This window comes from Xiphophorus maculatus, chromosome 12 (assembly GCF_002775205.1).
Source record: "Xiphophorus maculatus strain JP 163 A chromosome 12, X_maculatus-5.0-male, whole genome shotgun sequence".
In the NCBI taxonomy this organism is placed as follows: Eukaryota; Metazoa; Chordata; class Actinopteri; order Cyprinodontiformes; family Poeciliidae; genus Xiphophorus; species Xiphophorus maculatus.
In genome coordinates this window covers 27,900,758-27,915,164 of record NC_036454.1, presented here as the reverse complement: position 1 = coordinate 27,915,164, position 14,407 = coordinate 27,900,758, and the positions used below count along the sequence as shown (strand labels likewise).

Sequence of the window (14,407 nt, the reverse complement as noted above, 5' to 3'; positions counted from 1 at the left end):
CGCAAAAGAAAAAAACTTTCCCATGTCCCCTGGAGGGCTCCGTATTTTCTTATGTTGTTTGTTAGTTCTTTATTTTAAACTGCTCCTTCTTTATTACATACAAGCTTCCTAATTTCTTACTTCCTGCTTCCTTCCTTCTTAATTTTTTTCCTTGGTTCCTTCTTTCCTAAATCATTCCTTCTTCCTTTCTTTCCTTCCTAGAGCCTTCATTCTTTCCTACCTATATTCTTCCTTCCTTAGATACAAGCAAAGCCCTTTCTTCCTTATTTTGCATCATCCCTTTCTTGGTTCCTTCTTACTTCCTTCCTTGGTTCCTTCTTAGTTTCCTTATTCATTCCTTCTTACTTAGACACATACAACCTAGCCCTGTTCAGGGCCTTGGGGGACTACAGTTAGTCATCAGCAGCGGGACAGAAAGAATGAGCATTTCAGTGTTCAGTTAATCCAACAAAACAAGTTTTCGAACTGCGGTACAGAACCAAAGCACTGGGAGAAAACCCACACAGCAGGGAGAAAACCTGACACAGAAACACTCCAGCTGAGATTTGGATTAGCAGATGAATAATTCATGGTAGATTTGATTCATTAGGTATGCAACATGATTACTCATGAGAGGTACTTTTTCCTGCAGTGGCATTTTGTTGCTTTCTACTTCACATGAGCATTGCAGAGCTGCTGGTACGCCTCAACAATGACGGCCTATGCAGAAATGTGGTTGTGAGACTAACATCAACAGTTACCCTGAGTTAGCCAACATACTGTAAACAAAGTACAGCGAAGCAGCTTGTTCCCAGGCTGCGAGTCAGAACTACAAGCTGGTCTAGAAGGGACAGCTTGGATGTTTTTAAGTGAAGTTACCATCAGTAATATTCACTGCTCTTACCTGTAGTAGACAATTGTCATATGGCCTATTGGTAGACGAAATCTTGGTGTCAGCTATTTCTGAGGTAAGTTTGAACAAAACAATTGTGGTAGAGATACTAAAGGACCGACAGCTACAGTATATAGACGAGTTGTTCAAGCACACTAGCTATGTTTCCTTCTGTTTGTCATGAGACTTTTGAGCAAAGCTTTAGAATGTTGCAAAAAAGAAAGTGTGTATTTTTAGGTGTTTTTGTCATTTAGGCTGTACATCCACATGGATTCGGAGTCTTATAAGACCAGAAACAATCATTTTTGAAACCGGGTTTCAAAGTGGATACATTTAAGGATGCCAATTTCATGTTTCAATTGTACATGCATTTTTTTTTTAATGATGATGTCATAGCTCCATCTCCCTCTCAATACATTATAAGCCTAAGTCGCAAAAATAAACAGGGCGTCTTTCTGTGTGTTTTATTTCATTCTCTAAGGGTGTTACAGTGCCACCTGTTGGACTAGCATACCTACTACAACATTTTCTGCGGCGCTGCATCTTTCTGTGTGGATGCATGTTTTTTCTTAATCGTTTTCGAAAGTGTACCAGAACTTACTCTACAAATATGCTTCAATCTCCTTTTCTTTTCTTTTTTCAGGAAAGCCAAAAACCATCTCAAGTGGGTGATTTTTTTAATTAAATCTTTTTGTGAAATTGAGGAAGTTATTTCAAATTTTGCTGTTTTCTATCAACCTTTTCGAACGCGTTACTTCAAAATTTGCATAAAAAACCAGTTACTGATCTTGGATTCCTCTGGGAACTGTTTAGCAAGTATTCTTTTATTTGATCGTGTTTAAATCTAAAACATAAGTGACTCTAAAACATAAAGTTCAGAATGGCAGAAGTTGCAGTGGGCCGTGGTTTTACAGTAGTTTTAATACCTGTAGTGGAATGTAGATGTGATTCAGTAGCTGAAGCTTCGTTGCACGCTGGATAAGAGCAGCAACTTAAACGCATACTTTCTCAGCAAACTAAGTATCACGGCCAAAACACGTTTTCAGCCATGTTAACTTCCTGAGGAAATCTTATCTGAGAGAGATATTTTCGTCTGTGGTGGAGGCCTCCGGGCTGCATTGCCTCATTATTTGCTTTGGCTTCCTGACTATGTTTCCCCTCTTATCCTCAACAGCCCTATAGTGGATGTTGGCTTCGGACAAGAGCATAAAAACATCCGCCATTTAAACAAACTGTTAACACATAAATGAGCTATCTCAGTGGGACAGACTCAGACTTGGTGGGCTCAGCAGTGTGCTTAAAGCTTAGGATATTGGCAGTCCTCTATCGGCACAAGCAGAAAGCCACTTATGGAGGGAGGGAAAATAGGGATGGGATTGGAGTGGAAACCCACCTGAAGGCAGCAAACTATCAGTTTGTTCATGAAAGACAAACAGTTCTGGAAGCCAATGGCTCAGCGGTAAACAAACATTTTACAGGGATCTTCTTAATGACAGAACAAAAGTGCTGTGTGCCTGATTTCCCCCATCAACACGCCTGTCCAGTCGATCTCATCTGTTTCCTTCTTTTGTTTTATTAAGTTAAATGAGCAGAGGAGTACACTCCCAAAACACCCATTTTATCAGGACACATTCACAGGGCCTGTCGAAAATGTTCGTACCCTTTGAACTTCAGAGGAAGTTCATTGTTGAAAGAAAGCCAATAACAAGTGTGGTGGACCTCTGGTATTTGCAGGGGGTTGGGTACCACAGCAGCCCACAATAGCTAAAATCCACAAATATTAGAGGCCAGTGCTAAAAACAAACATAAGTGCTTAATTTTCAGAAATCAAACACCAAATATGCCTTAATATTAATGAATGTGAACAGTGGAAACCGTCTTAGCACAAGACGTTAACATCTGCAGTCTTCCTTATTGCTGCTCTAGGAGGTACACCCAATCAGTGCCAAAGGAAATGACTGGTGTGCAGGGATTGGCTGTTTAGCAAACACCAGCCAATAGAGTGTCAATTAGCAATGCACTGAGGTAATTCAGTTTCCCAAGCTGGATTTTTTCATGTGCTCTACAAAGGACCAGCAAATAGACAAATTTTGCGTGAATAATTTGGAGTTAAATTCCACAGGACATATCTGCGAGTAGTTGAATCCGCAAATACTGAACTGCAGCTAAGTGGGGGTGCACTGTATTTGCTACAAGCCATGTAGGGAACACAACAAAAATATGGACTAAGGTGCTGTGGTCAGTTGTGACCAGAATCTTTTTTTAGTTAACATAGAAAAAACTAACATTGACTGAAAACTAACATCCTGACCAAAGCAACCCTGCCGTGAAACATGGTAGTGGATGTATCATGCTGTGGTAATGTGCTTTCCATTAATAGGAATAGGGAAGCTGATCAAAGTTGATAGGGATAAATATAACATGTATGGCTATATTTGTTGACGGCCTTTTAAAAACTGCCAGTAACTGAACTCAAGTGTGAAAGTTCACCTGAAAGTAATTGGAACTTTAAATTGCAAAGAAAGGTGGTTTATTCAACAGACTGACCTTCTTGGCCACTCCAGAAACTGTAAACACAAGCACCCATCAAATAAAAAAAAGATTGCAGATTGCAAACCAGAAATGTGATATAAAATCCTTGCAACAACAACTGACGAAACATCCTACATCCTACTAAAAGGTCACATAAGACAGCAAAAAGTGAAAGGTCAGTAAATTCACTCATAAATCTGAAAGGAGTAAAAAAGCAACACTCTCTCCCCGTTAGACCTCTCCTCTACCTACAGCCAACACTTTAGACCTTACCTGGCTTCCGTTCAAGTGGGCCAGACTGGAACCATACAACCCAGAAGTAAACGCTTACCATTTTGTTCTTCTTGGAGTACGTCTTCTTCAGCAGCCTCTCGTTCATCCTCTCCTGCTCCCGCTGAGCGTGGTGCAGGAAGCCGTTCTCCAGAGGGTCCACCGCCGGCTGGACGTTCTCCTCCTCCTCCTCCTTGTCCTCGTCTTCATGCTTTTGCTGCTTCGTCGTCTTCTTCTCCTTCCACCACTCCTTCGTCTCCTTCTTCATGACACTGGTGTTCTTCTACAGACAAAGAAGATGTCACGGTCAGACTTCGGCAGATGCTCGTGCTACATGTGTTCAAGCATCCAGAAATTAAAACTATATAAACAGCATGAGTAGGGTATAAAAAAAATAACCTCAGATATGTTTGTTACAGGATTTTATTACAAGACAATGTTCAGCGTCTTGGTGAAATTTTCAATACCTCGAGTGTCATTTTGTCGTAAGAAGGTATATTTGAAGTTTGAGCACAACAGACATATGGACAGAGGAGACAAAAGTTTATTTTTTTGGCCTATGTACATGTAGAGGAACCCTGCATGAAAAGCTTGTAAGAGGCCGCCACTTGAAACTCGACACTGAAGTGGAGGTTCACTTTCCAGTCTGTTAAGTCATGAATGTTGATGTTCGCAGATGTTCTCCGTTCAATCTGACTGAGATTGAGTAATTTTAGAACGAAGAAAAGGCAAAAGATTCTGTCTTTAAATGTGTTGAGCTGATAGAGACATATCCCAAAACACTAGAAGCTAAGTTTAGAGCAACAAAGCTACTCCAACTGCCCAAATAGACTAATAATAAGGTGACTACTGAAAGTAATTGATTGAATTGAATGTTACTCAAGGGTGTAAAATAATTCAAAACAAACACACACAAAAAAAATCACAAAACTATACAGTGAGGACGAAACTTAACATTTGAACACTGCAAAACCACAAAATTGTACGACCTTTTTTGTCTAGTTTCTAGTGCAAATATCTTAGAACACTAAAAATAAGACAAGATTAGCTTACTAGTATTTTTTCAGCAAGAGTGCTTGTTTTAATGCTAATGCTAATGAGATAGTACTAGTTCCACTGGCAGATAATTTCACTTTTATCAAGATATTAAGAAATTATTGACTTAAAACAAGGTGATGCATCTAGTTTTGCCTCCTTTCAAGAGCACTTAGATATCTGCATTAGAAACTAGACCAAAAATACGTAGCATACAGTTCAAGGGGTAGGAATAATTCACAAAGCGCAATCAGAATCCAGCATCAAGTGACAGACGGATCAATGCAAAACTCGTGTCAGATTTACAGTCTCGAACATTTCAAGGATTTTTCTAAAAACCTTGAAATGATGGCGCTGACGGCTTCGTGAAAAGCTGCGGCTCACGCTGCCTTCCAACGAGAACAAAGGCGGGCATATGTAGATGGATAGCCGGACTGGCAGGAGATAAATGCGTTAAAAGAAAGGACGGTGGGTGTGCCGCAGCTGGCAAACAGTCAAGTGCACGGCCCCTTTCACTTCTGGCTTATAGAAAACAAGCAAACACTAGAGCGGAGCGATGCTAAACCTCCTCTTTTAAAGTCATCTTTAATCCTGTCAGCAGCAGAACAATGCTGTACTGGAGAACATAATCACTTTATGGCTCAGATATAATGAGCTTATGATATGAAGTGCTCCTTTATTGCACACTGCAGAAAATATAGTTGCTTCACAGTTCAACTATGACCAAGCAATTCCCCTCTTTAAGTAATCGTTCCTTTTATAATTCGGCTACAGCCCGGGTTGAACCAGTGTTTGCTTGTAGGAATTCAAAAACAATTTAGCACATCCTGATATCCGACTCTGGGTTGTTGTTGTTTTTTACGTCCTCCCCCAAGAAATCCGCTGAGAATGCTAAATATAGGGAGAAAAAATATTTTCACTTCAAAGTGCTGCTTTAGTTACTGTAAGAGCTCGAGCTTGTTCTCTTTCCTCAAACCTGACGTTACTGTGGAAGACATAAATCAAATTATCGTGGATGCATCATTTCCTGTGAGACGGCAACAAGCCTGGTGGAGATTTCAGCCGTCGTCGTCACAATTAGCACAGTTTGACGTTGAGGCGCAGCAAGGACCTGCAGCCACGTCAGAATTATTAGTTTGTTTTTATTCTGAGATTGGAAATGTTGGACTCTGCACACATTTGAAGTAGATAGAGAAAGTAGAAACATCTCTGAGAAAATGTCAGTTTTATGCAATGTCAAAAGGACAACTCTAAGTATCTTTCACTTCCCAAGTGACATTTATCCAGTAGAGTTCAACTGAGAAATGAATGCATCTGAAAAGAAAACATTTTAAACAGAATAAACAGGGGTACAATAACCTGCTTAGTGAAGTATGCATACCCTTGGATTAAACTTTGTTAAGGCACATTCCATTTTAGCACTTGGTGTTCTTTTTTAGGAGTCTATCAACATGCCACATCTAGACTTGGCAACAGTTTTCTTCTCTACTTTTGCACATGTTCTCCAAATATAACTAAATTACGAGAGCTTCTCTTTTCCACAGCCCGGTCCAGATGACCCCCACAGATTTTCCAAGTCTTTGGTTCTGGACTCGTCTTAGATAATTTTAAGACTTTATTTTTCTTCAGGTGAAGTCATTACACATAGAGAGAGAGAGGTTTTTTTTCTTATTTAATGTTTGAACCTACTGTGATGGTTAGAAATGACATCTTTTTTTTTTATTTAAACACATTTGGTAACCTTCCTACAACTCATTCCTTTCAACAATGAAATGGACTCCAGGATCTATGCAAAAAAAAATGCTTCAGTGAAAAGACTCAAGTGGGTAACTGTGAGGGAAAGTCTAGTGGGATGTGTTGGCTTAATTATAATTCTGAAGGAGGGTGGATACCAGTTCAGTGGTTTAGACATAACCAGCCGGGTCAGACCGGAAAGAACTTCACCAGATAAATGGTTGGTTTATCCGTCTCTGCCCTCAAACGCCAGCAGGCACACAGAGAAGATGGCTGCCTCAGTGCATGTTGTTCTGAACAGACCCAAGATGAAATATACTGACAATGAAGGAGTATCTATTGAGAACACCCACTAATCAAGTGATATTATGGATCATGCTATGCGTCAGTGGTGTATCTATAAAGCGCAGAAAATAACTGTTGAACTAACGCACCATTTTTATCTTGCTTGACGTCATTCTAACTAGGGATGCACCGATCCACTTTCTTCTCTTCCGATACAATACAGATATCAGGGGTTTGGTATTTACTGATACCAATCCGATACAGAAAAACAATGCTGGAGGTTTCTTTTTTAAAACACAGACGTAAATCTACTAAATGACAAGTTTATTTGATAACTGCACATCAGTACAGCACTTCAATACACCAACAGCTTCACAAGCTTGGTCAAACATGTAAAAGCAACTTTAATTTGTTCAGTCAGCGCAATTAGGAGTACAGCAGCCAAAGAAACTGAAGCTTACATGTTAACATGTTTGACTACATCGGTCAAACATGTTAAAAATAAACTGCAACAAACCCTTCAAATGGTTCAGAAAGTGCAATTAGTTGGGAATTCTAAATATAATGTAAATAAATAAGCTATAAAAAGATGACATCACTCACAGCACAAAGGATAGAGTTGGATTGAGTAGATGTGCCTTCATGGATCAGGTGCATTTTCACGATATCCGATCTGGAATGTTTTCCAATATCAGGACCGATACGGGTGTTAATATCGGATCGGTGCATCACTAATTCTAAGGTGTGCAACTAAAACCTGGATGTTAAAACATGGCCTTTTCCAGCCTGGAATTGGTCATTGTTTGAGCACATACCACCTGCCTTGAGTCATCAAAATTAAAGTCTGAAGTGACGTATTTCTGAAGAATTAAATCAACATCTATTTAGGCAAATGTTGAGTATATTCGACATTTCTAACTGAAGTGTTTGGTCAGCAGTTTTTTAGGCTAGACCATTTTTCCCTTCTGCTCTCTGGCACAAACAAGTAACCAGAGACTTTTTCTTGTTATTTAAACCTTAAAATGGACGTGAGAGGAACCGTTTAAGCTTTATGACAGAAATACTGGCAGAATTGAACTCAGTTCAGGTTGATTGGTGTGAGCTGAAGTAGACAAAGTACAGCGTGTTTTGAAACAGTAACCTTACAGCCTAACGCTCTCAGTAGACACCACAGCTAACTGATGTATAAGCATCTAGCTAAAACCAACAAAACTTAGCCCAAATGAAGCAAAATGATCTGCCCAAGGTTGGAAAGTTAGCAGATGGTGGGACACTTTCTATCGCAACAGGTGTCCATGTGTCAGCAACTGAACACACACACACACACGCACACAGAGATTTAGGATTTCCTTCTCTGTAGATTTGGAAGTAAAAAAAAATCATTCAAACATTCTGGAGGCTGGGTGCGACACTGGCGGCAATTTTTTTGCTGTGCAAGGGAAACACTTGATTACTCACATGCTGTGCTAATTAAAGCAGCGCCAAATAAAAGATTAAAACCACTAAGGCTTTTGTATTTGGGGGGGGGAAGTAATTATTGTATCAGTCTTGTCATTTTACTCTTGCGAAATACATTTTTAAACACTGACAAACGGTTTGTAAGCAAAGCCCCGCTCACAGTTTGACACCACTTTGACAGCACGGTTAAACATTATCTCGCTGACATCCCAGCAGCACAAAGCAGCTCTTCTCACCTCATCTAGAAACACAATCATTTCTCACGAGGGACCAGATGGTATTAACAGACTACTTGTCATGCCATTCATCACCTGGAGGGCCATATTTAAAGAGCTGTTACGCCAGTGCATGTAACAGAACCAGGATTTTTACTCCATTAAGTCAGAGCTAAATATCAACTGTGACTGTCAGCCATGATGGAGGGCAAGCTTCCTTCTCCGCGGTTATTAATAGAAACATGGACTTTGTGCAGCAAATCCCTGTGGTTATTTTGTCTTTCAATAAGCTGTAAAAGTAATAGTGCCACTGCAGACACGCGTATGTAATTTTGCTAAAACCTCTATAAGGAGTTAATTAGCACAATCAGGCTGATGCCTTTGTCATTTAACACATTATCTTTATTCAAAGAGAGCTAATTTTTTGTCCTTAGAGATGCATAGAAAAATTGTCCAGTAATCAAAAAGGGGCCAATTTCAGGTAGAAAAGTTCCCCCTGCGCTTCACAATAGTGGTCCTGCCATTTATAAGTGCTAAGAAATCACACCAATAGCAACACTTTGCAGATCAAAAGCTGTTACAACCAGCAAAAGACGGAAAAACAGTTACTTTTAGTGTTAGTAAGGAGAAGCAAAGCGAGGAAGAAGCTATTTTAAGCAGTATTTTCTAGAGCGGGGGTTCCCAAACTCTTCCATGCTATGCCCCTCAAAACAGCGTTAGCTTCTGAGGAGGAACCCCCTTCGCAAAACGATGCTACAAAATATGTAAAGAAACATCAAATTTTAGAACTTTTACTTTCTTTTCAATAATTATTATGTTTGCTTAGCATAAATGCTGCCTCATACCTCTCAATTTAAGCCGTCCGCGCCATGCTAGCTTGAGGGGCAAAGCAGCTTGATAAATTTGACCGGCAGTCCATCAGAAAGATAAGCATGTCTCATAGCATTTCAATAAAATATTTTGCCTTTTACAAGAATGATAAAGAAAAAACATGTATGAAAATGTTCTGATTAAAAAAATTATGTTTTTATTTTATAAGGCCTCCCTAGGGCCCCCTGGTGACACACACTGTTCAAGAGCATGTAGAGGCAATTCTGAAGTTGTCAAGCTGTGACAAAGTGAGCGAGAGCAAGACTTTCAGCAGGTAACATGAAGGCTACAGCAAAGATGTAGTTTCCATCGCTTAAAGTTCCAACCACTGTCATGAAACGTGCCATATTTGAAAATGATGGCAGCATTTTGATTATGCAAGAGTTAACTTAAGGACTACGAGTGATCAATATCAGGTAAATATTTAATTGCAATACTATTACTGAACATTGGGATGGCAATATCAAATATGATTAACTCACATTTATCTTTTCTTACATCCCAATGTCCCAGTACTGTTTATGAGCTTAGCCTCTAAAAATGTACATCAATCATTTTGGACACTAAATGTATATCCAAAAATACTGGCATGAGAAATTTGCTTGTGCAACACTTGCACATCACCGTACCAAATATTACATCCAAACACACTTTTATAGCTGTGAACTACTGTGATGGCAATTCAATACATAGTGCAGCTTTAGTACAGACGCACCTTTTCAGAAAAACATATTTAATATTCAGCTCTGGAAAAAAGTAAGAGACCACAGCAAAATGATCTGTTTTCTGGTTTAAATCTTAATAGGTATATATTTGAGTAAAATGAACATTGTTGTTTTATTCTATGAACTACTGACAACATATTTCCGAAATCCCAAGCAAAAATTTAGTATTTATTTGCAAAAAATGAGAAATGGTCAAAATAACGAAGAAGATGAATGCTGTCACACCTCAAATGATGCACAGACAACAAGTTCATATTTGTTTAGAAACAACAATGCTACTGTTTTAACTCGGGAAGAGTTCAGTAATCAATAATTGTTAGAATAATTGTGAGGTTTTCAAAAGGGTTCACTGCAGTGGTCTCTTAATTCTTTCCAGAGCTGTATGTATAGTTAGATTTTATCTGCTATTGCTTCGCGTGATACGACTTCATTATTGCCATCTCTCTGTCCACTTCAAAGAACACCTGTGTGTGTTAGCATAGTTATTTTACTGAAACCCAGCAGGCAAATAAAGGCTGACCTTTCTCACTCTGATCCTGTGTGGCAGACAGAAACCAAGCAGTGAGGAAGAGGCAGATCAAGATGTGATGAGGCAGAGGAAACGTATGACAGAGAGGAGGCAGAGAGGAGAGGATAAAGAGGATGGACAGAGAGTGAAGAGCAAAAGATGGGCGAGTGAAGAGACGGTGAGAAGGTGGCGGTGAAGGGAATGAGAGGGTGGGGTGGGGGGAGTGTCCTCAGCTGGGAACAGGAGAGATCACTCAACCGCTTTGACCTGATCATGTTACCCTGGCAACAGAACTGGTACAAGCTGCACGGGGAGAGACGTGCAAGTGTGTATGTGGCTGCGACTACGTCCAGCCCAGCACCCGGGTTTCTGCGCCGGTAACAATTAAGCGAGGGGATGTCTGATTTATCCTGCGGTCTTGGGACCAATTATGGAAACAGATTTACTTCCCAAAGGAGAGTTCATGCATTCTGAACAGAGGAATGTCAGCGCTCCTGACGCCGCCTGCAAAAAGGCCGAGGGGCCAGATTGAGACATGCATAAACCAGAGGGTGAAGGGGTTCCTCACAAGCACAGCCTGGAGTGAAGAAAAAGTAGACGCTTTGAGCAAAGAGAGCTGCAGATAAAGACATGCGGGGCCGTCTAATGCTTGCCAACCAGCTCTCTCCCCTGCACTCTCCTCTTTCTAAGGCCAGTAATTATTTAAGAGACACAAAGAGCTCTGCAGGATACACCTCCCTTGACAATAAGCAGTGCCACAAAGAGTTTACAGTGTAATCTTGAAAAGTGCCCTCTGTCGCACAGGAGCGGAAAACTAAACTGGCAATTAGGAGATTTCAAAACAGCTTTCCATTCTTCATTAAAAGCTAAATCAAATAGATCATATGCTAAAAAAAGAAAAAAATCAAGTAAAGAAGTGTATCAAGACACTGTTTATGAACGTAACAATACATATTTAACCAAACCACCCATACATATCAGTTCTAGATGTTAGCACAGCTGCTGTCTTGGAGTCCTAATCCTTTGACTACCAACTTGTGGGAAAAACCTTTGAAGTTTACAGTCGGAGCTAAAACACAGGGATTCCTCTGAGATCTACTTTGATGGGAGTTTCTATGTTTTTCAGGTTTTTAAAAGGGTGTGGTGCAGAATTTCCAATGTCCACAACAACTTTTCTATCCCTTCGCCATCTACAACTTTCCTTCTGTCTGCATTAACTTTGACAAAGATTTGTATTGTATGTAGGAGAGAAAAGGTTAATAAATTATGAATAAAAGAGTTGCTGGAATTTATTTCTTTTGCTAATGACAATCAAAATTCTTTCAAACAGTAATATTTGTGGAAGTGAAACTATAACAGGCTTACTAAAGCACAATAGATTGAACTGTCCTTCCTCTAAGCAATTTTTAGTGAAATAAACCTCTAGTCCTAATTCAATGCAAGAGAAATATGTTTTTTTCTCAAGTACAAGAAGTCTCTAATCACTGAGATGAATGTTCCTTCATTAAATAACACTGCATTTGTAAACGTTATTCATTTCAATCATGCACTGTTTTTCTGGTAAATACATGGACGTTTAATAATTACTTTTTTCAACTATTCATTCAGCACTGAAACAGACTGCAGAGAGAAGTTGTGAATTATTTCTAATGATGTGGCACAATGTTAACTATAAAAATACACTGATGTATGAAGACAAAATTGAAAATTGGTTAGCATTGATAGATAGATTTTTTTATTTCAGACTCAAAGTCCAAATTACATAAAAAAGAAAACAAAAACAATAAAAGAATAAAAAGCACAATACAAAAAATATCTGGTTAATATCTAATTTCAGAGTAAGAAAAGAAATCATCATCTGTGCTGGTTTAACATTGAATAAAGTACAACGATGGAAACAGGGTAAGTCTGTTTCATACTGAATAAACCTGAAGTCATTTAGCAGAGAACTCAGCATGAGAACTGAATGTCCTTGATAAAATGCACATGAAGACCTGGACATGCCAGCCTCAACTGACATCTGGAGCTTCCTTATCAGCTTATTTTGACCCCTGATTACCTGAGATAAACACTGCCTAAGAGCCTTAAGTCCCAAATCTTAAGTCTGTGTTTAGTCTCTAGCCTTTCTATGAAAGCCTCTTGAGTCTCATAGGCCCAGTCCACACAGGAAAGATTTTGACTAAAATTGGACAGTTCTTAATCGTTACTAGATTTTTTTTTTTTTCCTGGTTCTATAGCGAAAAATTCCCCAATGTGTATTCATGTGGATAGTGAGAATGCCCCTTTAGAGAAAACACTGACATATTAGTCCAACCTCTAACCCGACCTACAACCCTGAATGCGTCATACATAACAACAACGGTGGACTATGTGTTTGTAGTTGTGCTGCAGAACCTCATCAATCAGCTTCAAGAAATTCTGCGTATGCTATACTATTTGACCGAAAAGTCAAGGCTGATGAACGACGACATACTCTCGTTGCGTTTTGTGTCGAGGCATTATCTGCATGTCCCATACTTTATGTTCAGCGCCACAGGTCAGGGGGAGTAAAAATAGTGTGGGGGGGTTTATGTTTCCTTGTGGGTGAAAACGGTGTGGACATGCGTGTTTTTAAAATCAACAACCCATTTGAGGAAAAAAAAAACATTTCCATGTGGATAGGATGTAAGAATGCAGTCATCATCTCAGACACAAGACATCTGCCCTACATCTTTTAGGCTACAAATTCAATTGAAGACATCTGAACAAACTTCAGCAGCAGTGTAAAAAAACTACAGCACTCATACTCTTTGCTTATATTTGCCACCTTGTCATCAAATCAGCCTGTCGCATGGCAGGAACATAGAACACTTAGCCATTTAGTTCAAGTGAAGACAAATTGCTGATCTAGGGACAAACAGCAGCATGAGAAAGACGGGGGACTCTTGCGACTTTGAATGTGGGATTGCTGTTGGTGCCAGATGAGTGGGTCCAAGTATTTCATAAACAATCAGCCATCTTTTAGCTTTCCAGAAACTAATCCAGAGCCTTACATCCACAAAATTCAAAGGGTGAGGTAAAAACTTTGTGTCATGACCTACTCTGCCTTGTATCAATGGGTCAGGGTGGTGGTGGCGGTAGTGGCGTGTGGGATATTTTCTTGGCCCCTTAATACCAATTGACCATTGTCGAAATGTCAAAATCAATCAGAGTTCCTTGCCATGTCTATCCCCTTATGACCACGGTGTACCCATCTTCTGATAAGTACTGCTCTGCCATCTCAAACTGATTTGAGATGACTTGAGAGGTTGACATCATGGATGTACAGCCAGAAAAATCTGCAGTAACTGTGTGATGCCATCACGTCAATATGACCCAAAACATTAGGAACATTTCTGACATCTCGCTGAATCTATGCCATCAAGAATCAAGACCGTGCCGAAGGCAAAATTGTGTCAAAACAAATACTAGCAGGTCGTACCTAATGAAGTGTCTGGTAAATGCAGAACACTACAACCACAACGAGACATACACATCTCTTTGTATTCCATCATAAAAGCTTTCACCCGTAAATGTATTTAGAGTATATTGTGAACGTGAATGAATAAAGCTCATTTGTGAGTTGATGTTGCACACGGATCTAAAAACTTCTAAAAGCAAAGAAGAAAAAACACCTTTTAGGAGTATCACTACTTATGCTAAAGGTGTATACAACCATCTGTTTGCACTTGCTGTATGACAACTATATTCAGTCCAGAGCTTCTTTGATGTTTTCCCCTCACATTAACCCACCCATCTGTCATCATGGTCTGACAATCGGCTTCTGGGCTGCTATTGGAAAAAGATTTGCAGTCTCCGGCAAGAATGTGCTGTAGCTGGACTGAGTTATATACTCTGGCCCACCTGTGCTTTTCTGCCTTGCAAC

At 39.7% G+C, this 14,407-nt stretch overlaps 1 protein-coding gene across 6 annotated transcripts in view; it reads right to left on the bottom strand.

The window, feature by feature from the left end:
• fbrsl1 (fibrosin like 1) overlaps nt 1-14,407 on the bottom strand; it is a 356,926-nt gene that overhangs the window by 248,397 nt on the left and 94,122 nt on the right. For all 6 annotated transcript variants that reach the window (XM_023343195.1, XM_023343196.1, XM_023343200.1 and 3 more), the window contains exon 2: nt 3,735-3,956. In XM_023343195.1, coding sequence (XP_023198963.1) covers nt 3,735-3,956 — 222 coding nt within the window. The remainder of the gene's footprint in view (nt 1-3,734; nt 3,957-14,407) is intronic.